Source organism: Gopherus flavomarginatus, chromosome 5, assembly GCF_025201925.1.
Source record: "Gopherus flavomarginatus isolate rGopFla2 chromosome 5, rGopFla2.mat.asm, whole genome shotgun sequence".
In the NCBI taxonomy this organism is placed as follows: domain Eukaryota; kingdom Metazoa; phylum Chordata; order Testudines; family Testudinidae; genus Gopherus; species Gopherus flavomarginatus.
In genome coordinates this window covers 145,195,373-145,222,484 of record NC_066621.1, presented here as the reverse complement: position 1 = coordinate 145,222,484, position 27,112 = coordinate 145,195,373, and the positions used below count along the sequence as shown (strand labels likewise).

Here is a 27,112-nt window from a genome sequence, read left to right as displayed (position 1 = left end):
GGGTTAATTAATAAGTAAAAAGTGATTTTATTAAATACAGAAAGTAAGATATAAGTGGTTCCAAATAATAAGACAATCCAAAGTGAATTACTAAGCAAAATGAAATAAAACGTGTAAGTCTAAGCCTAATGCAGTACGAAAGCTGAATGCAGATAAAATCTCATCCTCAGAGATGTTTCAATAAGCTTCTATCACAGACTGGACACCTTCCTAGTCTGGGCACAATCCTTTCCCCTGGTACAGCTCTTGTTCCAGCTCAGATGGTAGCTACGGGATTTCTCATGATTGCAGCCCCCTTTGCTCTGTTCCACCCTCTTATATATCTTTTTCACAAGGCGGGAATCCTTTGTCCCTCTGTGGGTTCCCACCCATCCTTCTAAATGGAAAAGCACCAGGATAAAGATGGATTCCAGTTCAGGTGACATGATCACATGTCACTGTTTAGACTCCAAGCCTTCATTCCTCCCAGCCTGACTCACAGGAAGGCTTTCCTGCAAAAAGAGCCATCCATAGTCAGTTCTCCTGGCTGATGGGAGCCATCAAGATTCCAAACCACCATTAATGGCTCACACTTTGCATAACTACAATAGTACCTCAGAGTTATATTTCATATTTCTAGTTTTAGATACAAGAGTGATACATTTATACAAATAGGATGACCACACAATAGATTATAAGCTTTGTAATGATACCTTACAAGAGACCTTTTGCATGAAGCATATTCCAGTTACATTATATTCAAATTACCATATTTTCATAAAATCATATAGAGTGCAACGTCACAACATCAATCATCAATTCCTGCTTCAGTTTCTGTCTTTTATATAATCAGATTGAATATTTGGGTCAAGAGTTTCAAGGAGAGTGAGGAGAGGAAGTGGTAAAAGAAAAAACATGCTGTGTCCGTTGTTTGACAGTAAATCCTAAAGAGCTTCTTTTGTAGTAGTTTTGTAACAAAATAAGAGAGAGCTTTTAAAGCCAACAGGTTTCTACTTCCTTTGTGCCAACCTCACAGTACAAGGATATTTTTTACCTCTTTCTGTAGATTGTGTTTCACAGGTTTAATATTTTTCATTTTAAATATTGTTTTTTTACTTGTTCTGTTAGAGTCAACGTTTAAATGGAAATGTAGCAGAGAAAGAACAACAAAATAATCTACATTCTGAAGAAAGCAGATTATTGGCAGACTGTCCTCTAAAAGAGTCACATCAAAGCAAGAACACACAAGAGCAAAGAGCTCAGGTAACAGAGAAATAAGTTCTAATTAAAGGGTAAAGTGTGGGTGTGTATAGCTTTAAATGTCATGATGTCAAGAATAAAAAAAGGAATAGTAATGTGTGTGGATCACAGTGGGACATGCACTATTGTTTGGGGAAATAAAGGTTACCTGTCTGTAGCCGGAGTTCTTTGATGTGACCTCTGCTTGTTCACCTGCACACAATGTGCCAGTGGTGCAGGTTGGCTCAAGGCACAGGTGCCTTGACTCCAAAGGTGGAATGTGAAGAGACCGCTCAAAGAACCACCGTTAAAACTGTCTCCCAGCCCATGGGTAAAACTGAGGCAGAGAAAAGACCATCAAAGTGTTGTGGAAACCAGAAATACAGATACCTCTAGGAGAAGGAAGAAGGATCACGACTATGGCTGTAGGATTGTCAGGTACCTTTAAGGAGAAGTTGTGGTACAAATACTAGAAGTTGTGGGAATAATGACGTAATTTTTTTGGTAGAAATTAAGGTCCTGATTCGACAAGCAGTTCTGCAAGGGTGGACGCTCATGCCTGTGCTGAGCTTCTATGGGATCCGCTTACAGAATCGAGATCTGAGTTACTTTTCTAGAACCAGGTGTCTAGATTGTTTAAAATGCTTTCAGAGCACAACTTGATTTATGAATAGGTAGCTCATGCCCCTTTCACCATTAGATTGTCCTACACATAGATTTAGGCCTTTTTATTGATTTTCCACAATCGCTGGCTGTCAGAGCAGGAGTCAGGCTCGGGAGCCAGGGCCCAAGATTAGAACTATAGTCAGAGTCTGAATGCCAAAGCCAAGGGTTGGTACAGAGTCAGAGCCAGGAATCCAAGCTGAAGGTCAGAACCGGATTAAATGGAGTCAAGGAAGACAGGAGCAGGGCTGGGACTGAACTGGAGGAAGGCTGGATTCAGGGCAGGGTCTAGGCTACAGCAAGGCAGGAGCAGGACTTGCAATGGGGCATGTACACCGAGGTAGAAAATCCAGAGGCATGTGCAGTGAACAGCTGCTGATCCTCTGCAGCTGTTGGGTTTAAGAGCATGCCACCTGACTGCCTTAGCCAATCCGGTGTCTCTGCCATGGCACAGCTGTGCTCCTTTGCTGCCTGGTGACTGGCAGGTGCTGCTGCAGACACTGAGTTCACATCATCTGGGTGTCCCACTAGCTCCCCTCCCATTTGGGCAGCTCTGCTGCATGTCTTTATAGGCTAAAGCTCAGTTTAATAAATACCATACATCTTCACTCTAAATAATCATTTAAGAGCAAATTTTGACGCTTTGACTGTGGGTAAAGAGCAAGGACCTTCCTCCACGAGCAGTTCCACTGACTTTAGTGGGACCACAGTGGAGTACGACACTACTCTGTGTGAGTATTGGTGTCAGCATGTAGCTCTTTACTAATAGTAAACTTTTAAAACAAACAAACCAGGGGAAGCACAATATAGGGATGCTGGTGGTGACTGAACAGGGTGCCATGCGAGGAAGTGGAGCACAGCTGAAAATGTTTCCTACTACTCTGTGTGATAATAATGAAATGACAAAGGCAATTGATCAAAAAGAGGAGGTAATTGTACTCAAGGTACTAAGGGTCAGCGGAATCATGAAAAATACATGTTTAAAGTTTAGTTACAGAGGGAATGATAGCAATAAACATCCCATTCAGTTACACTGATGTATTCTCGCCTCGGTGTGTGGGGATGTACGTCTCTTACTCCATGATAATGAAAATGAGAATTTATCCTATACACTCGAAATACATGTAAATTGATTTTTTTCATCCGTGTGGGTGGCCTTGAAGTGATTTGCTGACAACGCTGTGTTGCAAGCCACTTGACGCTGGAAATAAGTCTACACCTGTGATGTTCTTTTAGCATTTTACCCCACTAATATGTATATCTGTGTTTCAATTTATAAAAACATTTGCTCTTTGTGTAGTGTCTGGCCAGATGTAATTAATATCTACTACTGTAACTGTACAATAACCAGAGTATGATTACAAAAACCTGTAATGACCAAGGGCCAGATTGTGGCTTGTGCTTTGTGCTGGAGCAAAGGAATAAGGGTGTGTAAGTCACCCCATACTCCCTTGTGCTGGCTATCTGTATCCTGGGTAGCAGCACTGGAGTGGAAGCAGAGCCTACACGTTCTCCCACCATGCAGGGGAATGGAATGGGGCAGGATTGTGTGAAGTCCTGGTTCTGACCTCACCCCCCACTGCCCTTGAGGCAATGTATTTGCTGCAACAGATGTGTTGGCAGATGTATGGACCAGTGCAGTTTTGTTCCTTCCTTTGAGCAGCTGGGGAGCTGGGAGAGAGATTGTGACTTTCTCTCCTGGCTGCTCCTGAGGCTGTGCAAAAATGCGCTGCTTCTTACTCCAGGTCATAAGCTCACTGTCTAGCTCAAATTTCATTCAAACAGAAATAAAACTGAGCAGAAATCCCTGTTGAATCCACTTCCAGAAAATGCCTCACTATATACAGAGGCTTGTTGGACCAAAACAAGGCAAATTCCAGGGCTGGGGACCATTCTCTGAGAATACTTTGCCATGTGTCCCACAGGATTGTACTCAGCGAGGGTGCAGAAGGGCATCAGTCAATCTCAAGCATTAGACTGGTACATAGGAAGAGAAGTGTAGTCTTTTACCATATGTATCCAAGAAGCAGACCAGGTAGGGCTTTATAGCTCAAAACCAGCACTTCGACAGGAAGCTAGTGCATCCCACATATAAAGCAATGTAAAATGCGTAAGTCAGAAGAAGAGAGCTAATCCATCACTAACCGCAATTTTTCAAAACATTTGTTACGACAAAATTACAGTTCTGCTTCTTCATGTAAATCGTCTTCCTTACCATAACCTTGCCCGGTGTAATCTTTTACGAGTCGTAGTTGTGTTTGCCTCATTTACTTGTAATTGTAGGGTTAACCACCTTGTCATTTGAAATACTGTAATTATTAGTCAGCTTGTCTGATTAAGGCTTTTTGATTACTTGTTTCTTTCTTTTTCCTAACACAGCAATGTTGGGAGCACTAACTCTGCTATGCAGGGGAGATTTGAGGGAGAGGAATTACTCCCTTATCTGTCTGTGTTAGGCTGGGCCTCAGCATGTGTAGCGCCTGAAACCCCACATACATATGAAGAGAAATATACACCATATAATACCACTCTGCATTTTCCCCACTTTCATTTCACTTGTTTCTTCATGTTTGTGACTTAACGTTCCGTCTGATGATGCTGTCTTCCCACTTCCTCTCTGACAGCCAGCTGACTTTTTTCATTTCCTTCAATTTCATGGTCCTTCAGGGCCTCTTAAGATGAAACCTGGTGTTTCTGTCTAGTAGATACAGTTGCTGTAGCTGTGTAGTTAGGGTAAATGGAAAAGTTCCCTGGTTATTTGATTTTCCTGACTGGATATATTTGGTTCACAGTGAAAAGGTAACAAGAAGAGTGTTAATTATTGTTGTTATTATTTATTTCCGATAGCAACTTACATGCAAGGCACTTTCCAAACTGAACAGGTGGCATGGTCCCTCCCCTGAGGAGCTCACAGTATAAGCAGAGACAGACAGAGGGTTGTGGGTGGTGGTACAACAGATAAACCAGATGGCCAAGCTGATACTTGGACACCTTTTAGTAATACAGTGTTGTGCTGACAAAAGATATTTGTATTATTATTTATATTATGGCGCCACCCGGAACCTCCCACTGATACCAGGCCTCATTGTGCTAGGTTCTGTACATACTCATAGTCAGAGACAGTCCCTGCCCCGAAGAGCTTACAGTCTAAATAAAGGGTTGGGGAAGGGAAGTAGTATTATCTCCATTTTACAGATGGGGAATTGAGGCATAGAGAGATTTAAGTGGTTTGCCCAAGGTCATACAAGGAGTAGGTGGCAGCACCATGAATTAAACCCCTTTCCCTGTCCAGTGCCTTAATAACAAGGCCATCCTCCCTATCAATCGCAATATATAGACTATTCACAAATACTTGTCATTATCAGTCAGCTCATGGAGAGAATAGTGACCTTGCAAATGGTCAAGATAGAGCATTCCATGTATAGGGAGCATGGAGATGGTTATGACAAAGGAAACAAATGATATGCTGAGGCTGGCATCACTGCTAAACAAAGGAGGCTTGGGAGCAAAGTGAAACAAGCAGATGAGTAGGGTGGGAGAGAGTTAAGCAGGACTTTGAAGACAGTGATAAACAGCCAGAAGAAGATGCATTGGAGGAGAGTAAGCTGGGGAGGAATTCAAAGTGTTGATGACATGATCAGAATGATGGGCAAAATCTTAGCACTTGTATGAACTGTATTAGTGAATGCCCCGGGAGACCATAGAAGAGCAGGCTGAGATAATCCAGGCAGGAGAGAACAAGGGTCTGTATGAGAATTTTAGCAGCAGGGACAGAAAGAAAAGAATGGGTTGTAGAGATGCTGTGGAGGAAGAGTGGCAGGATTTGGCATGTCCATAACACATGCGGCTAAGTAGAAAAAATAAAAGTAGAGATGCTACATTGTTATGTATATTGCAGAATGAAAAATCCTGTTTTACATTTCAGGGTTCAAATGTGGAAATGGTTTTCCAAAAACAGATTCTTCCTGAAGCCCAAGCAAATGCTGAATATATTGGTGAGGAACGAAAGGTCGCTGAGCTGAAAAATCAGACTACAGAATTGGATGTTGTATTACTAAATGAGCAACTAAAAGAGATAGAGGTATGGAACCAGCAAAACTCATTCCCTCACTAATTACATAGCTGAGTTTATTCAATGTGGTATAATATAGCTAATCACAGAACTATTAAATTGTTGCATATAGTCTCATTTTACATTGGACTGATGACACAGTCCCACATGACATCCTTTAAGCAAACTAGGGAAATGTGATCTAGATGAAATTACTATAAAGTGAGTGCAGAACTGGGTGAAAGACTGTACTCGAGCAGTTATCAATGGTTTGCTGTCAAACTGAGCATGTGTCTCTAGTGGGGTTTCGCAGGGGTCAGTCAAGGGTCCAGAACTATTCAATATTTTCATTAATAACTTAGATAACAGAATGGAGAGTATACTTATAAAATTTGAAGGTGACACCAAGCTGGGAGGTGTTGCTAGCATTTTGGAGGACAGGATTAGAATTCAAAACAACCTGGACAAATTAGAGAATTGGTCTGATATCAGCAAGATAAAATTCAGTAAAGGCAAGTTCAAAGTACTTCACTTAGGAAGGAAAAATCAAATGCACAACTACAAAATGAGGACTAACTTGCTAGGCAGTAATACCGCTGAAAAGGACCTGGGGTTTATAGTGGATCACAAATTGACTATAAGCCAACAACGTGATGGAGTTGCGAAAAAGGGTAATATAATTCTGGGGTGTATTAATAAGAGTGTCGTGTGTAAGACACGGGAAGTAATTGTCCGGCTGTATTCGTCACTTGGCAAGGCCTGAATTGCAGTGCTGTGTCCAATTCTGGGTACCACAATTTAGTTAGGATGTGGACAAATTGGGGAGAGTCCAGTGGAGCGCAACAAAAATGATGAAAGGTTTAGAAAACCTGACATAAGAGGAAAGGTTGAAAAAAGTGGGCACATTGAGTCTTGAGAAAAGCCCTGATAACAGTCTTCAGCTATATTAAGAGCTATTTTATAGAGTACGGTGATTAATTGTTCTCCATATCCACAAAAAATATTGGGCTTAATTTGCAGCAAGGGCAATTTAAACTAGATATTAGGAAAAATTTTCTAACTGTAAGGACAGTTAAATTCTGGCATGGGCTTCCAATGGAAGTTGTGGAATCTCCATTGGAGGGTTTTAATAAACTATTGGACAAACATCTGTCAGAGATGGTCTCGGTCTACTTGGTCTCACCTCAGCACAATGGGCTGGATTTGATGACCTCTCAAGGTCCCTTCTACCCCTACATTTCTATGATCAGCCATGTGAAAACATAGTTTGTGTAAATCCATCTGCGTAAACTATATCTGTAAATGTTTGTCTTTGCATACAAATATACCTGTTTTATGCTTGTCTGCTGATGTGCAACTGTACATATATGTGTGATTACGTATGTATGTACATGCATGTGCCTGTGTGCATCTGTGTGTATGGTCACATTTAACTGAGCATGCATGTGTGTTCATGTGTACACAAATCTGCAATTTTAACCATATTTTGTAAAGACAGTAGGAAGTGTAAATGGTGAAAATTCTCTTTAATTATCTTTCTTTTTTCACTGTTTGTTGATGTGTTTGTAGAATTTATATACTGAACTGGAAAAACAGAGAGCCACAGCTTTGTCTCTGAGGCAAGAGTTGTCACCCAACACAACAGAAATAAACACATCAAACCTGCAAAGTACAGAATATATGGTTTTTTGCTGGGACAGGTTGCTTCAAGAATTGGAAGCCATTAAGAAGGTTAAGCAACACCATTATCATCTAGTTAATGATTACCAGGAAAATCTGTCTGCTGTTCAGTCTTCAATGAAAAGTTTATCAACAGAAAAAGAAAACATAAAAACGTAAGTATGAGGAACTTTTTTAGTTTACTTTATGGGGACCACACTTACTTAGGTTGATTTACATCAGTTACACTGATGTAACAGAGATCCAAATGGAGTTACTCTAGGTATGCACTGGTATAACTGAAATCTGAATATGGCACTGTATCGATTTAACTGAAGTTATATAAGGACAGAGCAAAAATTGGTGTAGTCCAAGTACATTAGTATATTGGTAATAACATTACATTGCATCTAAAGCACTTCAGTAACAATGGCGATGAAAACTATTATTATTATTTATTACTTTTTGCTATGCTAGCATCTAGAGATCCCAGCCTCATTGAGTTACGTGCTTTACAGACACATAACAAACAGATGGTCCTACCCTGCCAAACTTAAAATCTAAGTGCTGTATTATTACAATATTTTTTTCCAAAGTCATAGACTTTAGACTTTAGGGTCAGAAGGGACCAGTGTGATCATCTAGTCTGACCTGCACAAAGCAGGCCACAGAACACTACACATCCACTTCTATAACCAGCCCCTAACCTATGTCCGAGTTATTGAAGTCTTCAAATTGTGGTTTGAAGACCTCAAGCTGCAGAGAATCCACCAGCAAGTGACCCATGCCCCATGCTGCAGAGGAAGGCGAAAAACCTCCAGGGCCTCTGCCAATCTGCCCTGGAGGAAAATTCCTTCCCGACCCCAAATATGGCGATCAGCTAAACCCTGAGCATGTGGGCAAGACTCACCAGCCAGCACTCAGGAAAGAATTCTCTTCAGTAACTCAGATCCCATCCCATCCTATATCCCATCACCGACCACTGGGCATACTTATCCGCTGATAATCAAAGATCAATTGCCAAAATTAGGCTATCCCATCATACCATCCCTTCCATAAACTTATCAAGCTTAGTCTTAAAGCCAGATATGTCTTTTGCCCCCACTACTCCCCTTGGAAGGCTGTTCCAGAACTTCACTCCTCATGGAAGATACAGAATAGATCGCCATCTTTCTTTGTTAACAAATGACAAAAATAGGAGGCAAAAGGTATTATTTTAAAAAATCTGACACATTAAGAGATCAGGTACCCATCTGCTGTTTACTGAAATATTTTCATATTCTGCAAATTAACTTTCATTGATAGGGAAAGTGTTATTTTCTGTAGTCAGAATGAACTCTGCCAGTACTAAGCTAAAGATAACCAGTACATTTTCATATTTAGTATGTTTTTCAAATTAGCCTTCAAAGTATGGAACTAACATATAAATCATAATAATGAGCCGGTTTATTTGAAAACACTTTAAAAATTACTTATGGAATTATTTGTTTATATTTAAGTGGTTGCACAGAATTGAATTAAAATATAAACTATTAAATGGATTTAAGGTAGGATTTTCAAAAGCAGTCTTAGGAGCAAAAGTCTTATTGATTTAATCAAATAGATTGATTCAATCTCAATAAATGGGAATCTTATAATTGATTCTAAACTTTTACATTCATTTTTACATTGGAAGTTACTATACAACAGTGTTAATTTACCCACAACTGATTTAATATTGTTATTGAAGTTTACTTTTTGTTTAGCTTTAAAAGTGGGCTACAAGATAACTCTTCTAAAGAACTGCACACGTTATGTTAGTGAATATTATTCTTGTGCAGTTCATACACTGGAAGTTACTGTTGTTGTAGTAATTGGAAAGGATAGTCAACTCTTCCTGAGATTACGTGGGAAATAACTGTATACAGTAAAAAGTATAAACTTACCAGGATAAGAAAATTTTAAAAAATGAAAAGGTATATTGATTACTTTTGTGAGTGAATTATTTTCTGGTTGGTGGGTATACAACAGAATTATCATTTAAAAATGTGTCTAATAATTCTAATTCTGGAAGATTGTTTTAAATCTTGATAATTTTATTGACAGGGGCGCTATGAGCAACACAGTTCTGGAGAAAATTAAAAAATTTATGGATTCAGTACAGAAGGAGAGAGACATTTTAAACAAGCTGAAAACTGAACAAGATAATTTATCTAGGTATCTGACATGCATAGATAAGGAATTAACAGAAAGCCAAGTGAAACAACTTGTTCGATGGTGGGAACACATAGAGCAATCAGTGCAAAAGAAACATTATCAACTTGTGTCAGAAATTGACGAATTTAACCTTCTCATGAACAAAGCACAGGACATTCAAAAGTTGATAGAGCACCAGCAGCATTTACAAGCTGGGTTGAGTTCCCCAGATGGACAAAAAACCAGTTGTCCAGTATTTTGGACCTCAGAGTTACAAGCCATTAAACACAATATTTCTTTGTTAAAAAGAAGAACTGAGCTGCAGATGAGAAGGATTTGGAGTGAGGAAGAAAAGAAAACTTTGGAAAATTCAATAAATGATTTGCAGAATCAGTTGGAAGTATTGGAGCACCAAACTCCTCAGGAGGATGTTCAGATCCTTAGTTCTGATCCCAAGAAATATGAAATCACAAGAAGGATGAAAGAGAATATATCATGGGTCAAAGATTCATTGTTTTCTCTTGATGAGAAGGCAGCACTTTTCCCAGATGATATTAAAATACAGATCAGAAATTGCAAGGCTGTGAACAGTGCAGTTGTAGACAAAGAGTCTACTATTGTGTCACTGGCTGATGAGACCCAGTGTATCAGTCCTGATTTGAATCCAGAGGAAGTTACTGACCTGAGTGCCCTTTTACAAGAATTACAGAATTCATACCAAGCACTTGTTTTAAAATCAGCTCAAAGATTACAACAGCTAGAGTTCCAACTGGAAAAAAGGCAGAGGCTTATTGCAGACATAGAAAGGGTTCACAGACAGCTTCAAAGTGCTGAGACACTGACCATTCCCGACATAAATCAAACAATCACATGCTCTGAGCTAGGCAATTTACATGTCATTTTGAAGGAGCTTTCAAAGGAAATACAGGAGATGGAAGGTCTCATCTCATCACATCTCCAAGAGAGTGAGCACTCGCATGGGGAGCTAAACATATTCGAACAATTATTTGTAACTGACCAATTAAAATGCCTTAAGAATAGAGCTAGGAAAATACAGAAATTAATCCAGAATAAATGCCAAACCGTGGGAAAAAAGATAGCTGTCTACACAGATTTCTCTGAAAGAATAACTTCATTGCATCAGGAGCTTAATGATCTATGGTGTGATGTATTGAAACTGGAGAGAGAGGAAGTATTAAGTGTAAAAGAGGAAGTTAAGGATAAACTCAATGTGCTTAAAGAGAGAACCTTAGCTGTTCAATCTAGTTTGTTACAAATAACAAAGTACAAGGAAATATTTGACTTTATAAGGCTAAATTGGGACACTTCACGCCATGATGAATTGCAAACTCTATTTCTTGAAATTAAAAATAAACTTGAAGGGAAGATTAAATGCTTTGACAACTTTGTTATAGAATATGACAGGCATCAAGCATTGCTAAATGAAATCCAGACCATGACATCCAGTATAAAGAATGAAGCTGACATACTAACAAATAGCCCTGGCTCTTCCATAGAAACCAATATTATATCAGCACAAATTTTGTGCCACAGAGTTCAACAAATCAGGTACTTAATCCAGGAGGCAGTAAATCAATTAAATATAAATGAAGTCTTTGATGTATCACTCAAAGAGGCTAAGACACAGCAGATAAAGAGACTGGAGGAAGATATTGATGGGTTGCATCAATTTTTCCAAAACATGATAGTGGATCTTCAGGCAGAGTGTGTAAATAAACAAGATTTCCAGAGCAAATTGGAACACACATTACGTACCATAAAGCAGATTAAATCTGAGTTTCAGCAGCCTCTTCTGGTGGACTTGGAAATGAAAAAAATTCAGTATGAAAAGATGCATTGTGAAGCAATGCAAGACAGGGTGCAAGCAGAATTTTGTGCCCTGAAAGATCTAATGGGTAAAGAGAAAGAAAAGCAAGAAGAAAAATCTTATTTTATTGCTGGTACAGAAGTGAAATTAGATGAACTGGAAGATCTTGAAATACAGCTGAGGACAGATATTGCTTCCCGTGTAGTAAGTATCTTTAGGAAGAGTAAATAAGATTGTACATCCTTTTGTAAGTCTTGATTAGCTGTCCAGGAGTATCCTCCTTACTACAGTGTTAATAGTTTCATGATTTGTAGATACTCTATTAAGTCAAGTAACTGAATTAGATTGAAGCCTTCACTGCCATCTTAGGAGTGGTTGGATTACTGGTTACTTTTTAGATCATGATGCCAATGAACAAAGAAATTATTTGTGTTAAATTTATTATAATCAAACAGTGCCAGATTCTCTGTCCTGCTGCACCTCTTTTGCACCATTCCAGTGGCACACAGGGAGCAGAAAGCTGCCATATCCACCCTGCTTGTCATTTTCCTGGTTTGGGGGAATCCCCAGCCACATATATTTGAGTGTGTGGAGGGGATTGGGAGAGGTCACAGAAAAGTGAGGTCTGGCAATGGATTATAGCCCCTTTGGGTAGATGAGAGCAGCCCTGAGTATACACATGTGGGCTTTCCTTTGCTTTACGGACATTACTAAGGGTAATATGCACAAGTATCCTCACCTGCCCAAGTCTGTATGAGGGTTCTAGGGCTTTCATCCACTCCTTAGTTAGGAATGCAGTTTCTGTTAATATAGCCCTGCTCCCTACCACCCCCAACCCACAGTACTTTGGCAATAGCTGAAATTTCAGCACTCACCTTGCAACTGTGAATGTGATCAGTCGTTCTAAGATTGCAACACTCTGCTATGACTTGCTGGTGCGAAAGTGTAGTGTACTTACCATGCTTCTTGACTCTGTCCCATGGTACATCTACACTGAGATAAAAGCCCTGCGGCATATCCCTGGCTCATCTGGGTCAGCTGACTAGGGCTCATGGGGCTAAAAATTGCTGTGTAGATGTTTGGGCTCAGGCTAGAGCATGAGCTCTAGGGCCCTCCATCCTCGCAGAGTCCCAGAGCTTGGGCTCCATCCCAAGCCTGAACGTCTACACAGCATTTTTTCAGCCCTGGCGCCTGAGCCCTGTGAGTCCAAGGCAGCTGACCCAGGCCAGCTATGGGTTTTCCATCCCCACGTAGACATACCCCCAGTGGCCCCTGAGAGCATCACCTGCCAGGCCGACTTATGTCATTTCTCTGAAATGGCCGTTTTGCAATCCATTGTGTCCTGCAGTTTTTCTTGATTGATCTTTTTGTCTCTTAAATGCTTTCAGAATGCCATGGATGAAGCTCATGAGAATGTTAAGCTTTATACCAAAGCCGTCCAAAGGGCTGTGGATCTCCTCGCTGAATATGAAGCCAGAATTTTCTCAGCAAAAGTTGACCTTGGTAGCCTAGAAGAGTCCTGCCAAATTCTACATTGGACACCAGAAGAATTTGAATCTGCAGAGGCCGACATAGAGGATCTGACCTCCAAACTGGAAAACATAATTAAACCAAGAGCCAAACCACAACTGAAAAATACTTTAAGTGAGCTAGTCACTAAGAATTCAGTACTGAGGGAGAAGGCGCAAAGAAAAAGAACTGATCTGCAGAGGTAGGTTTAAGTGATCTATGTAGGCAATGATACAAGGAAGATGATTGACAGTAAAAGTGGAATCTTGTTTTTACTGTGATGGATCCTTATAGTTTAATAAAAAGGGCTCTGTGCAAATACCTGCGGTTCCCAGATGCTATTCTAATGTGTGAAAATTACTAGGCATATTTAAATTAATGTATAAAGCATTTGCTTTGAATATATTCAGATAAGTATATCAGCCAGCACTGGGTCTGGTGCAGGGATCAAACAGGGAGACAGAGCATCTCCATAATCCGAGGCTTCGCCTCTGGTACAGCAGTTAGCTTAACATGCCCCTTTCACAGGCCATTCTAGTAACTGGAGATAGGCAAGGCAAAATCAACATGCAGATCACAGTGTCTTGTGCTCCCGGCCCTCAGATACATGTACCAAAAGCTCATTTTATCTTTTTGCTTTTTTTGTTTGTTTAATTCTTTGCTTGTGATCTAATGTGTTTGATTATGTCAATAATAATGTGAAAAGCAACTTTGGGAACAAACCTAAAATATTCGACAAGTATTGCTTTAAAAGATATATTTGTTCAGATCCGTTTGCTACATTTATTATTACACTGTGCATTAAAACTGCGGCAAGGAGGAACTATGGTAAAGTCTGAATAGTTTGCTAATTGTGTTTCATAGGTGCTTTGAAAAATACAAAAGCTACACCAAAATCAAAGAGAAGGTATGTGCTAATCTTAATGAACTGGAAAAGATTCTTGGACAATCTTTGTCCCAAATTCCAAGGTCTTACAAGGAAGCTCTGGAGCACTTGGAACAAAGCAAGGTAAGTGTGACTCTGAAGTAGCTACAAAACCCCTGTACAACAGGGCTCATTAGGTCTTGAAACACAAAGAGTAGAAGTAGAGGTGGTAGGCCTGTGTTTTCCTGAGGTTAGGTTTAAACGGGCCATATATGATGTGTATATCATAGTGTTTCAGATACTTTTGTATCCATGCAAATGTGTTATTTTTAGCACAAGTTCCTCCATGTGTCTTGATTGGGGTCTGGACCCAGAAGGAGGAGAGAGATCACTGCTTCTTCCCTCCTACCTCCCTAAGGCCCTTCCCCTGCCTCCTGTTCACATCCCTGTGTTAAAGAATCCCTAGTTTACTCCTTTTCTGGCATACTGTTGTATTGTACACTCCATTGCAGGCTTTTTATATTTTATATCTGTAATTCCCCAATAATTACTCCTCCTGTCAAAAAATCCCCCAGAAAACAAAAACAACCATCCAGCCTTCATTCTTGGTAAAAGGCATTTCTCTGCAGGACCAACAAAACAAAGATCCCAAAAAAGGAGAATGTTCAAAAAGTCAAACATAAGGAACCTTCTTAAATGCAGGGGTGAAATCCTAGCCCCAGGAAGATCAGTGGAAGTTTTGCCATTGTCTTAAATGGAGCCAAGATTTCCCCCAATAATGTTAACATTCTCTTTTTGAGCTTTTTTAAAACTTCCAGAAAAACTTTACTCAAAATGAGATGTGGCATATGAAATCTCTGGTGGATTGGTTTCTTTTTGGGGAAGTTAGAGATGTTGAACCTTAGCTAGGTGGCTATTACCAATCAAGCCACTATGAGGGTCAAGTAAAAGGTGCTCAGGCAGGTGCTCTATAGCAGATACTGTATAAGCAAATACGATTTCCATTGTAATATATTCCAAACTCTTGCCCAGATTCTCTCTGTCTGTCTAGTTTACCCTGGTCTCTCTTACATTTTCCGTTATAAAATTGGCTCATCGGTATAGTATCTAGGCATCAGACAACAAAGTATCTGTTATTTAACCCAGAAGACTAATCATGAAAGGAATTGTTTTATTAGATATCCTGATATGCAATATTGTTCTGCTTATTATTTGTATCAAGGTTTTGGTCTCTAACCTTCTTTCGGCTGAAGAGGATCTAATGGCATTGAGACGGGACTCGAGAGACCTGAGCATGATGTGCAAAGGAAGTGATTGCACGCTTCTCAGGATTGTGTCAGCACTGTGGGGAAAGTGGCTTGGTTTGCTCGAGGCTGCAAAAGAATGGGAGATTAACTGTGAGGAGCTAAAACAGGAATGGAAATTTGTCAATGAAGAAGTGAGTGGCTTAACAGATTGTAGAATATTTTGGGAACAACCATAGCAAAACAGGATGCTTAAAGAATATTACAGGGCCAAATCTTTGGCTGGTGAAAATCAGTATAGTTCCCCTGAAGTCAGTGGAGATATGTCAGTTTACACCAGCTGACTATCCCATTATCTATAACCTTTTCTTAATATAAACACTGGAGATATTTGTAGACTGAACTGCTGAATTCAGTTGGGCTACTCACTGGGTTTGAACTGTGCATGTGCTTATGTGCTTTGTTGGATCAGAACTAAAGTGCTCAGTACCCTGCAGGATCAAGCCCTGAGCTCTCAGTCCACACACTGAGCTCCCATTGCTGTTAGTGCGAGTTTGATATGCATATCAAGGACATAATATAATGTGAAATGCTGAAGAAAGTGCACTTTATCTTGTACTTGTATTATTTATTTAGGTGGAACGGCAAGCAATAATTCTAGATAAACTTCAGGAAGAACTACCGGAAAGTCCTAAAGAGAAAGAGAAGGCCTCCACAGATGCACTTTTAGAATTGCTAGAATATGTGGACTGTTACAAGGAAAACATGGACAGAGAGCAATTGTTATTGCTTTTATTACTTCATCGTATAAGAAGCATCCTGAATGTGCCTGAAAGCACTGAGAGAAAAGCAGACGTTCCCATTCGATACGAGATACATGCAATGCAAGATCGATGTAAAATGTACGTGCAAGAAACTACACTGCTAAAACATCTTATGCAGAACTACTTAATAGCAGAATGTTTTACTTGGCTCACTTGCATTTTCTTCGTGCTAAGAGAATGTTTCAAAAAGTGTAATGGACTTCAAATATGGGCTAAAATTATGTGAAGGATGTAAAATCTTGAATTTTAGAGGTATTGAGGACCTGCAGCTCCCATTGACTGTAAAGGATGTTGCAGGTGTCAGCACCTGTGAAAATCAGCCTCCGTCTGTATATTTGTGTACAAATTTTTATCTTTATCACGTCATTTCTCCCTCATGTACCAGATTTTCAAAGGGGTCTCAATCCGGTTACCAAATTTGTGAGCAAAATTGTACACTTTTGTGTTTCTTCATGCTTGCTCTTTGGTGTCTTAATCTTTGTGCACTTACTTTTCAATGCCTTTGTCTTGACACCTCAGCTGTAAGTGTGAAAGCTCTATGTCAAGCCAACATTGAACAGTTAGATGGCTGACCTACTCAATTTGCTTGACTAAACATACTATATTTACTTTTATCTGAAGATTCATGTGTAAAGAAACTTAGAGCGCTGAAGTCCAAAGTGACTTAAGTACCAGAAAGTAAGCACACCAAAATATAGTCATGCATTTTAAGGCACAGATTTGGTTCTAAATGTATATTTTTAAATATCGGCATTTAATTTTGCAGAATACTCTTTGGAATATTTCACTTTCTAATTAATATTGAGACTAATAATTAATGTTTTCCCAATGCAATTTTTTTTAAGGCTATCGCAAAAGGCTCAAAAACATAAAAAATCTGTGCAGGCTGAGATTCAGGAAAGAGACAAGATTAATGAAGAGATAAATGCTGTGAGGAGTTCATTACAAAAGGCCTCATATTTGTTGCGTGATGGAGAGTCACAAGAGTCTACTGAAAAGGCAGCACAATTGGAGGTGAGTAGAAGACTGTCACATTGTATGTAGCAGGTCTCTGCTTTTAGATACTAAATTTCACACAGGGGGCTGGAGCCTGCTCCCATTGAAATCAGTGGCAAAAAATATAAGCACAGTGGGATGTGGACCAAATCCTTGGGTCTGCAAAGTATGTGGTTTGGAGCCAGCTAGAACTTCGTGACCTGATCATGTGCCGCAGCTACAGAGGCCTGTTCTAATCCTAAGGAGGGACTCAGCCAATCCTGTCTCACTTAGAAATGGCTGTTCAGCTTATATGCATCTTCTCATTCCTTCCATCCTGCCCAAGGATATCTTCGGAGGGGCCGATTCTGATCTCTTGCAGTGTATATTGGCAGTAGCTCCACTGAAGTCAGTGGATTACACTGGTGTAAAATATCAGAGGGGCAGCCGTGTTAGTCTGGATCTGTAAAAGCAGCAAAGAATCCTGTGGCACCTTATAGACTAATAGACGTTTTGGAGCATGAGCTTTCGTGGATGAATACCCACTTCGTCAGATGCATGTCAAATTTTACTGGTGTAAAATGTTTGTAAGTGAGATCATTATCATGACCACAACCTCCTTCAGTTTTAGGGCATGTCTATACAGAGAGAGATCGTGCATGGCAAGCTGGGGTGCAAATCTACAGTGCTGTAGTGTGACACACATTAACTGGCTATATGAACCTTGCTGTTGTGCACTAAAAGTTCTGCAGTGCACTTTGACCTCTTGTTGTTTCAAACGTAATCCACTTAAAACAGCAGATCAAAATGCATGGCAAAGCTTTTAGTGCACAGCAGCAGGGTCCACTTGGTGACTTTGTGTGCAGCAAGCTACCGCGCTGTAGATTTACACCCCAGCTTGTCTATACAGAGTTAGTGCATGGCAGGCCCTTAGATTTACACCTGGGTTTTAACACATTTTCTAAAACCTTTATATCATTTAAATGTATTTGTTGTGAACCTTGCATGAGTGGCTTATTTAAACTGTAGTTTTCTTTAACAAATTCCCTTATGTGGATTAATTATTGTTATTGATGATTAATATTATAATATACGTTTATTTACGGTAGACCCTGAAGGCCCCAGTGAACCCTGGGGCTCAGTTGTGCTGGGTGCAGTACAAACACAGAGTGACAATCCCTGCCCCATAGAATTTACAGTCTGGAAGAGACAAGATGACGAAAGGTTGAGGGCAGGGAATAACCTGCGAACATATGAGAATGGTGATAATGGTGCTTGGGGATTTCTTTGGGAGTTAACACAATGTGGAATATGCAAGTACATCTCTCCTGTGGTGAAGTTCTTCAAACTTGTCTGTAAGAATTGTTTTTCACTCTGTAAGTACTTGCAGGTCAATGCTGTTATTTCAGTGAGGTTTTTATAGTATCCAAGGGCAAAAGACTACCATTTCAGCCTCTAAATTCATGCTGTATTCCTTACATTGCGCTTGCTGTAGCTCAATGAGAGGTGGAAAACTGACCGGGAGGGATGCCTCTGGCAAAATGAAGCAGTGTAGACAGTACTCCCAATACCACTGCCAGGAATTGGCAGAAGAATCAGCAATAGCCCTTTTAAAAAAAAAAAAAAAAAAAAAGTCAGTTTCCTTAGTTGACTAAGTAACATAACCTCAGTATTTGCAGTGTTCCTTCTACTGAGAGTACTGAAAAATCCTCCAATTTCACTTAAAATAAATATATATAAGAATAATATGTGCAATATTCTCTTTCCTATATTTAATATAAGAAACACATTGGTTATCGCAGTTAGGTTTCTTAATCCTGCTTCAGTGCAGGGGGAAGAACTTCAAGACCTACGTTTCTATGATTCTATTCTATGAAATACTGACAAAAATGAACTGCAGTGTTTATTTATCTGTCTAAGGCAGTTGACCATGTTTTAAAGTAGCACCCATGTAGGATAAAGCTGCAGATAGTGAGGTAATGTTATGTAGCCCCTTGGGGTAGGGACCATCTTTTTCTTCTGTTTGTACAGCACCTAACACTGTGGAGCCCTGGTCCATGACTAGTGCTCTTAGATGCTAGAGAAATACAATAATAATCATCATTATTATCTAGTTCTTTAGGACAAAACTGAAAAGCTTTTATGTACCACAATTTTGCAGCTAAAAAGTATTAACTGCATGTTTGTATTTATATACTGATACGGAAGTCCATTTTACAAAGGAATATTTTCTGCTTACTGCAGGTCAGAGAGTTGTTTCCTTTCAAATTCAAGTCATTTGGGAGCCCACAAATACTGGCACAGCCTTAATTGTGGCACTGTTATAGTAAGCTTCTTTGTGGTGTATTAGGTTTACAGATGTTTTATGTTCCTTACAGTTGGACCCAGTTGTCACAGCAAAATGGGAAAGAAATTTTAATTTCATCCATTGATACAGTGTTTCTCTGCATTGTACTTAGGTGTGGGACAGGATTCCCAAATGGAGGTTAGGATTTAATGGGGAATGATTAAACTTTATAAAAATCATCACCCCATAGTCTAACAGTAAAATAAAAACTTCTCACTGCATAGTAGGAATTTATCACTTTGCCCAATAACTTTTTTAATATTTGACGCCATACAAAAATGGCAGAGAGTAGAGGAAAGTAACTGTAAAAACAAGAAATTTTGCAACCTGAAATTTTAGAAAGCCTAACAAACAAGTTTCTTCTTCCTTCTTTCTGTGAGAAGACTTAGTTCAGGTTTTGTTTCTGGGCCACAGGCTGTAAACAATTGTTCAGGTTTCTTTTGTCTCACAAAACCTACATTCCTCACACGGAACTGGAACCTACTGTTTTGAAAGGAGCTGTACTCTGCAGTTCTATATAATTACATGAAAGCAGACACTTCAGCTTCGAGGCTGTTGCTTTTAGCAGTCTTTGTGATGTTATTATAGTAATGTAGCTGTTAAAATAATGTTAAACTGTTAAAACTTCTTTGAAAGTAAAGATCGAGTATTTGAAACAGGAATGTCATAAAGCTGAACATTAAATCACAGAAGCACTTTAACGTTTTAAACGTATATTATTTTTGTCAATAAGTATTACTGGAACAATAGTTTGACATTTAGTGGTATCAAGTTTAATTAATTCATACAGATTGAAAAGCATTATTTGTCTGAACCAGTGAATATATTTCAGGTTTAATCTGCTAGCATAGGTTGTCAAGTCAGGTTTTGTAATGTGAAAACAATTTATTTAAATCAACATCATGGTAGAAGACTCACTTAGTTCCTACTGAGTTTAAATTTTTGGTGTATTAAAAGTGCTGAAACCTCTCTGAAATGTTTTTAGGAGATTCAGAGTATAATTAACCAAGCGAATCAAACTATTAAGGATATTATGGAGAAACTACGAATCAAGTATTCAGAAATGTATACAATAGTTCCTGCAGATATTGAAACACAGTTGGAAGACTGCAAGAAAACATTACAAGACATAGAAGAGAAGGTAATAATTTGTGAAATTCACATTTATTTAGTTGGAATGTTTTTACACTGTATTATTGCCATAACCACAAGTGTCAATTGAAATGTTAGTTAGTATAAATGCTAACTTTGCTTGTATTCCACACTTAGTAAAAATGTATAAATGACAGATAAATTGTATGCGTTACCTCTGTATCCTTTTAAAATATTATAGCAATCAACCAATTAGGGTATAAAATTTATTTTAGTTAAGCTACAAGAAGAAATGGCAGATTCAGTAAGGCTAAGAAGCATATACATTCTTTATACCTTCCAGAACACCACTGTTCTCTTTCCCTTCAATCTTATTCTTAAACTTGACCAATAGTGTTTTTTTCCTCTGTTTCCCAAGAAGTTTGAAACTTTATCATGGTATCATACACAGCTGGATGAGATGAGAAGTTCAAAACATATGTCTTTGTTTTGTGGGCATTTCAAAGCCATCAAGAAGTTCAACAAATACTTTTATAAACAGAGCTGCAGACATGACAGGGTATTATTAGTGCCATAATTCTTTATAGCAACCCCTGGAGCACTGTGGTGCCCTAAAAAACTTGCCAGTTAATGTAGATAACTAACATTGTCTTGGTATTTTCAGTGTTCTCTAAGTATAATACATACAGAATAAATGAAATATCATTTATTTTTCTAGAGCAAAGCTGTCAAAGTTTTAAGAGGGACTGCAGGGTGTGAAACAAGAAGAAAATGAGAATCAGATTGGTCCATTAAGTTTGGGGTAAAATTCTAACCTAGAAGCATAGAATTATTGTTGTTTATATTGTTTATTCACTTTTACTGATTCTAATAAAAGAGGTGAAAGAGAACAAAATGTATCCTGTGTGGTGCACACTGCTTTCATGCTCCACAGTGATGAAGGAGTCTCAGTCCCATTTTCAGAAGTGACTAAAGCATTTGGAAGCCCAGGTTCTGATATGTATCAGTATAGGTATTTTGGAATAGAAGCATGTTTTTTTTACTGTAATAGCTATACCAATATACCTCCCAAATGAGGATGCTGTTATACCAATATAAGTTATACTCCTGTAAACTGTGCTGGTTAGTATAAGCATCTTTATACCAGTATAACTGCATCCACAGTAAGGACAGTGTACTGCTTTAACTACAGTGCTATAATTAATGTAGTACAATTTTTGTGTGCAGACTAGTCCTAAATGCCGACGTCTCTTTAAAAAAATTGGGCTTAGGTTCCTAAATCAGTTAGGCAATTTTGAAAAATTTACCACAACTTACCCAAAAATCATGGTACTCAATATCCCTATTTCTTGTTCCTGTGGAGTTCTGCTGAGAGAGATTCTGCACTTGATGGGTTTTGGGCCTTAAAGTTATTTATTTTTGTAGTGACTCTGAGCATTAATATAGTGGAAACGTGTAAAACCTTGATATTTATTTCTCTGGCAAAACAGTGCTATCAGCTGGCAGATAATAGTTCAGTTTTGATTTTTCCGAGTGAGGCACTGGAGTGTGTCCTTTCCCTAGTACAGGTTGTATCTCTTACATTACTGGCCAGAACAGAAACCAGCAGACGTGACCCGATATTGTACTATATTGTATTGATTTGTATTTAATGCTGTGTTCCACCTGTCATTTTAGTGGTATGAAACTGTTGAATGACCCATGAACTCCACACTATATTACTGTTGCTTCTCACAGCAAATCTAATTGTCCCCTTACATTCTTATGTGACTTGTCAAGGAAGTAATACAAAGAGTTCTGAAACTTTTTGTGAGACATTATGAATAAAGAAACAGATCTTTGTTACCTGCGTAACTTTTCCCTTTACAATGACAGGTTAGCACCAAAATCTTGCAGAGCTCTCCTCGTTATGTGATGAATAAAAAAGTAGAGAATATTAACAATGGCCTGCAAGCTGTTGAAAAGATGTTACAACACAAGAGTGAAAACATTGCAAATGCCAAGGAAATTCAAAAGGTAATGTCTCAAAAGTCCCCTTTCTGAGTCTGAAGACCATGGGTCCAGTTACTGAATCTGATTTAGGAGACTGTCAAGGGACCTTCCATTGTGTTTGCCTGCATACACAGAAGCATCTACTTGATGAATACTTTCAAAACCTTTCAGCTTACAGCAAAAGATTTTTTTTCTCATTTGCCTTGGGCATGAGTGACCCAGGGTAGATACAGAACATTCTGTACTAGCCATATGAGTTCGTAAACCTTTGCAAATTCAAAACTCACATGACCCACACAGGAAACATAAATTAGATATGTATCTTGTCAGAATTAGGTCTGACCTTAATGGTTTTACCACCATATTCCCATATGCAGACAATCTGGGATGTGCTAGACCTTTGGCATTACAAACTGAATGAACTGGACTCAGAAGTGCAGGATATAGCAGAACAGGATCCATGTCACGCACAGGAATGGATGGACAGCTTAATGATTCCTTTGCAGCAGTACCAGCAGGTCTCACAACGTGCTGAGCGCAGAACCACACTCTTAAACAAGGTAAAGGCAAAGCTAGAAGTGTTTGGCTTAATAAAGGATCAGATATTAAAGTAGACACTATGGTTCAAATTCAGAAGTGCCTGCATGGCATAGGAGCCTAAGTCTCATTGTGGTCTCAGTGGGACTTAGGCTTCTAGGTTCACAAAGGTATTTAGATACTTAACTCCTACTGCTTTTAATGTGAGTTAAATACTTTTGAAGATCTTGGCCTAAGTGCCTAAATCACTTATAAAACTGGGAATTAAGCTCCTAAATCACTCAAGTGTTTTTGATCATTTTATTCTGCTTCTTTATTTCATAGCAAGGTTTATTTCACCAAACTCCACAAAAATATATTGAGTGTTCTTTAATTTTTCCCCTTAAATGAGTTTCTGTTCAGAATATAGCTAAAAAGTCATTCAGCTAATCAGGCCAAACTCTGTTGATGTAAATCCTTGCGAGTTCAGTGGATGCCAGTGGAGAATTAGGCCTTCCATCTCTCACAGTTAGGGATTTCTCTCTGTATAAGTACGATATGGTCCTCACACTCCTTAATGGATTTATTCTCACAACACTCTTAAGAAGTAGGAGAGTACTATTCTCATTTTAAAGATAGATTTGAGGTAAATTAAGTGACTTGCCCAAGGTCACACACAAAGTGTGGCAGAGCTGGGGATTGAATTCAGATTTTCTGTTTTCTCAGTCAAATGTGCTAACCCTGATTTGAGCAGAATAATACCTCATAATTCAGAACTTACTAATAAATACAACTAGTCTTTCATTTATAAGGGATGTTAACTTCAGGTGTTATCGAACATACAGTTATGAGTATTTTTTTATAGGCTACTAGTAAGATGGAGGAATATGAGGAACTCTTGAAGAGCATGCAGTTATGGATAGAAACCACCAATCGTTTGTTAACTGTGGAGGCTGAAAATGACTCTGCAAAAGCCCTGAGTAAACATGCCAATGCCCTTCAAGTAAGTGTATATACAAAATTTCTGTACAGGGAGCCCAAATTACGAAAACTACGTGGCTTATTCTAAGTACCTCCTGGTCATGTAGGTATGGATTTTGCACCAACAAAATTTTTAGGTACAAATAAGGAAGTCCACTGAAAATTTGAACTTCAGTGAAAAATGACCATAGTGATAAAAAATGTCAGCAGCCATATAACAATATGACAGGGGATAGATATGTCTCAGAAAATGATAAACTTTGTGTCCTGGCCTTTGTCTATTTGTTGCACTGCTTTACAGTTTATCAGATTTTACAAGTCATGCTGTTGTTTTTAGTAAACTGTGCATTGATCTAGAATAAGTCGATCAGTTTTTTGGTTTTTGTGCATTTGTTAAAGCATTTTGAGATGAAATTGTGTTTCATAAATCAGTTTTCCATATGGACTTTAAAGTGGACTGTGTTAAGTTATTTCAAGTGTCAGGTTTTTGTAACGTTATCAGAGGGAATTTGATGCCATGGGCAAAATGTTGGAAAGACTGGTTTCTATATGTAAAATCTTAGTTCATAGAATCATAGAATATCAGGGTTGGAAGGGACTTCAGGAGGTCATCTAGTCCAACCCCCTGCTCAAAGCAGGACCAATACCCAACTAAATCATCCCAGCCAGGGCTTTCTCAAGCCTGACCTTAAAAACCTCTAAGGAAGGACATTCCACCACCTCCCTAGGTAACCCATTCCAATGCTTCACCACCCTCCTAGTGAAAAAGTTTTTCCTAATATCCAACCTAGACCTCCCCCACTGCAACTTGAGACGATTACTCCTTGTTCTGTCATCAGGTACCACTGAGAACAATCTAGATCCTTCCTCTTTGGAACCCCCTTTCAGGTAGTTGAAAGCAGCTATCAAATCCCCTCTCATTCTTCTTTTCTGCAGACTAAACAATCCCAGTTCCCTCAGCCTCTCCTCATAAATCATGTGCTCCTGCCCTCTAATCATTTTTGTTGCCCTCTTCTGGATTCTTTTCAATTTTTCCACATCCTTCTTGTAGTGTGGGGCCCAAAACTGGACACAGTACTCCAGATGAGGCCTCACCAATGCCGAATAGAGGGGAATGATCACGTCCCTCGATCTGCTGGCAATGCTCCTACTTATACAGCCCAAAATGCCATTAGCCTTCTTGGCAACAAGGGCACACAATTGACTCATATCCAGCTTCTCGTCCACTGTAACCCCTAGGTCCTTTTCTGCAGAACTGCTGCCTACCCATTCGGTCCCTAGTCTGTAACAGTGCATGGGATTCTTCCATCCTAAGTTCAGGACTCTGCACTTATCCTTGTTGAACCTCATCTGATTTCTTTTGTCCGAATCCTCTAATTTGTCTAGGTCCCTCTGTATCCCATCCTTACCCTCCAGCATATCTACCACTCCCCCCAGTTTAGTGTCATCTGCAAACTTGCTGAGGGTGCAATCCACACCATCCTCCAGATCATTAATGAAGATATTGAACAAAACCGGCCCCAGAACTGGCCCTTGGGGCACTCCACTTGATACCAGCTGCCAACTAGACATGGAGCCATTGATCATGACCTGCTGAGCCCGATGATCTGTCCAGCTTTCTATCCACCTTATAGTCCTTTCATCCAGCCCATACTACTTTTACTTGCCAGCAAGAATACTGTAGGAGACCGTATCAAAATCTTTGCTAGAGTCAAGGAATAACACGTCCACCGCTTTCTCCTTATCTACAGAGCCAGTTATTTCCTCATAGAAGGCAATTAGGTTAGTCAGGCATGACTTGCCCTTGGTGAATCCATGCTGACTGTCCTGACACTTTCCTCTCCTCTAAGTGCTTCAAAATTGATTCCTTGAGGACCTGCTTCGTGATTTTTCCAGTGACTTGAGTTTTGGCATGAGAAGGCATGAATTTAACCCAGAAGAATCATTTGCTCTCAGGACATGACTTTTTGTATAAAAAGTCATCAGAATGTCATTGCTGTGCCTGGGATTTTGCTAGTGGTATTGTAGCCTTCCATGGTAGGTTGTTCTATATTACAGATGGTGTAATCTGCCATAGGGGGAATATGAATGCAAAATTCTATGAAAGTTTCACTGAGTCCTGTTAATCCAAGGATTACATTATTGCATTTAAACAAAGTCTTGGAATATTAGTATGTTTTGGGCTGGAAGGCCAAAGTATTTGACAATGCAACAGAGGTTTGTATCTGAGCTGAGGTGCATCAGTGAATCAGGCAATCTAAGTGCCTCAAACATGGTGATGTTTTTATTTTTTTTTCTAGATGGCATTAGAAGATTCAGAACAAAAGCAACATCTTCTACATACCATCTATTCACAACTGGATGAGTTATCAATAATCTTTGAAACAGAAAATATAGTGCAACAGATAAATGAAGTAAATGGTCAAGTAACATCTTTACAGCAAAAGATAGTGGAAATTCTTCCACAGATCCAGCACATGGCTGATGTAAGTCTGGGTAGTCTGAAAAAATAGCCTTTTATTGGTGTTTCATTAGATCGTATACATTATTTGCCATGAGAATGCAAGCATTCTCATTTTAATAATAGCAATAACATATAGATAAATGCATCATTTAAAAAAAATCCCAATGTGATAATTAAGCTGTAAAATTCAAGAGAAATAGTAAAATAATTTTGGGGGTATGCCTTCTGTCTCTATGTGGAGGAGAAATACAGTGCTTATTACTAGCTTATTGAAAGGGCTTGTTTCCACAGAGAGATTTGACAGCAGAACTATACTGTTATATAATTATTCTGCTTGAGTTACAGCAGAATGATAGTTGTGCATATGGGGTTTTATACCAATATAAGAGTTCCTTTTTCTGGTTTAGCTCATACAGTTTCAAAGCAACATAGGCTAAATTGGAGAAAGACAATTTTATACTAGAATAACAGTGTCCACACAGGGTGCTGTGCAGGTATAATTATATCAGAATAGCTCAGCCAGTAAACTTCCCCATGCATACAAGCCCAAGAGTAGTTCATGTGTGACTTCAAGGTTATTTTGATTCCCTGCTCAGGGATTAAAGCTATATCCTGACTAGCTGACCATTAATACCTAAATCCCTATGTGAGTTATGACATGGAGCCTGCGAAAGATCGTGTGATGGATAGCAACTAGCTTCTGGATCAG

At 39.1% G+C, this 27,112-nt stretch overlaps 1 protein-coding gene across 1 annotated transcript in view; it reads left to right on the top strand.

Moving 5' to 3' along the window:
• The window catches only part of SYNE2 (spectrin repeat containing nuclear envelope protein 2), a 273,351-nt gene that overhangs the window by 111,973 nt on the left and 134,266 nt on the right, over window positions 1–27,112 (top strand). The window contains exons 46-59 of the mRNA XM_050952774.1: window positions 1,108–1,242; window positions 5,807–5,962; window positions 7,502–7,767; window positions 9,677–11,798; window positions 12,983–13,305; window positions 13,968–14,112; window positions 15,191–15,406; window positions 15,849–16,114; window positions 16,882–17,050; window positions 20,344–20,499; window positions 22,326–22,466; window positions 22,820–23,002; window positions 23,824–23,961; window positions 26,240–26,425. Coding sequence (XP_050808731.1) covers window positions 1,108–1,242; window positions 5,807–5,962; window positions 7,502–7,767; window positions 9,677–11,798; window positions 12,983–13,305; window positions 13,968–14,112; window positions 15,191–15,406; window positions 15,849–16,114; window positions 16,882–17,050; window positions 20,344–20,499; window positions 22,326–22,466; window positions 22,820–23,002; window positions 23,824–23,961; window positions 26,240–26,425 — 4,602 coding nt within the window. The remainder of the gene's footprint in view (window positions 1–1,107; window positions 1,243–5,806; window positions 5,963–7,501; window positions 7,768–9,676; window positions 11,799–12,982; window positions 13,306–13,967; window positions 14,113–15,190; window positions 15,407–15,848; window positions 16,115–16,881; window positions 17,051–20,343; window positions 20,500–22,325; window positions 22,467–22,819; window positions 23,003–23,823; window positions 23,962–26,239; window positions 26,426–27,112) is intronic.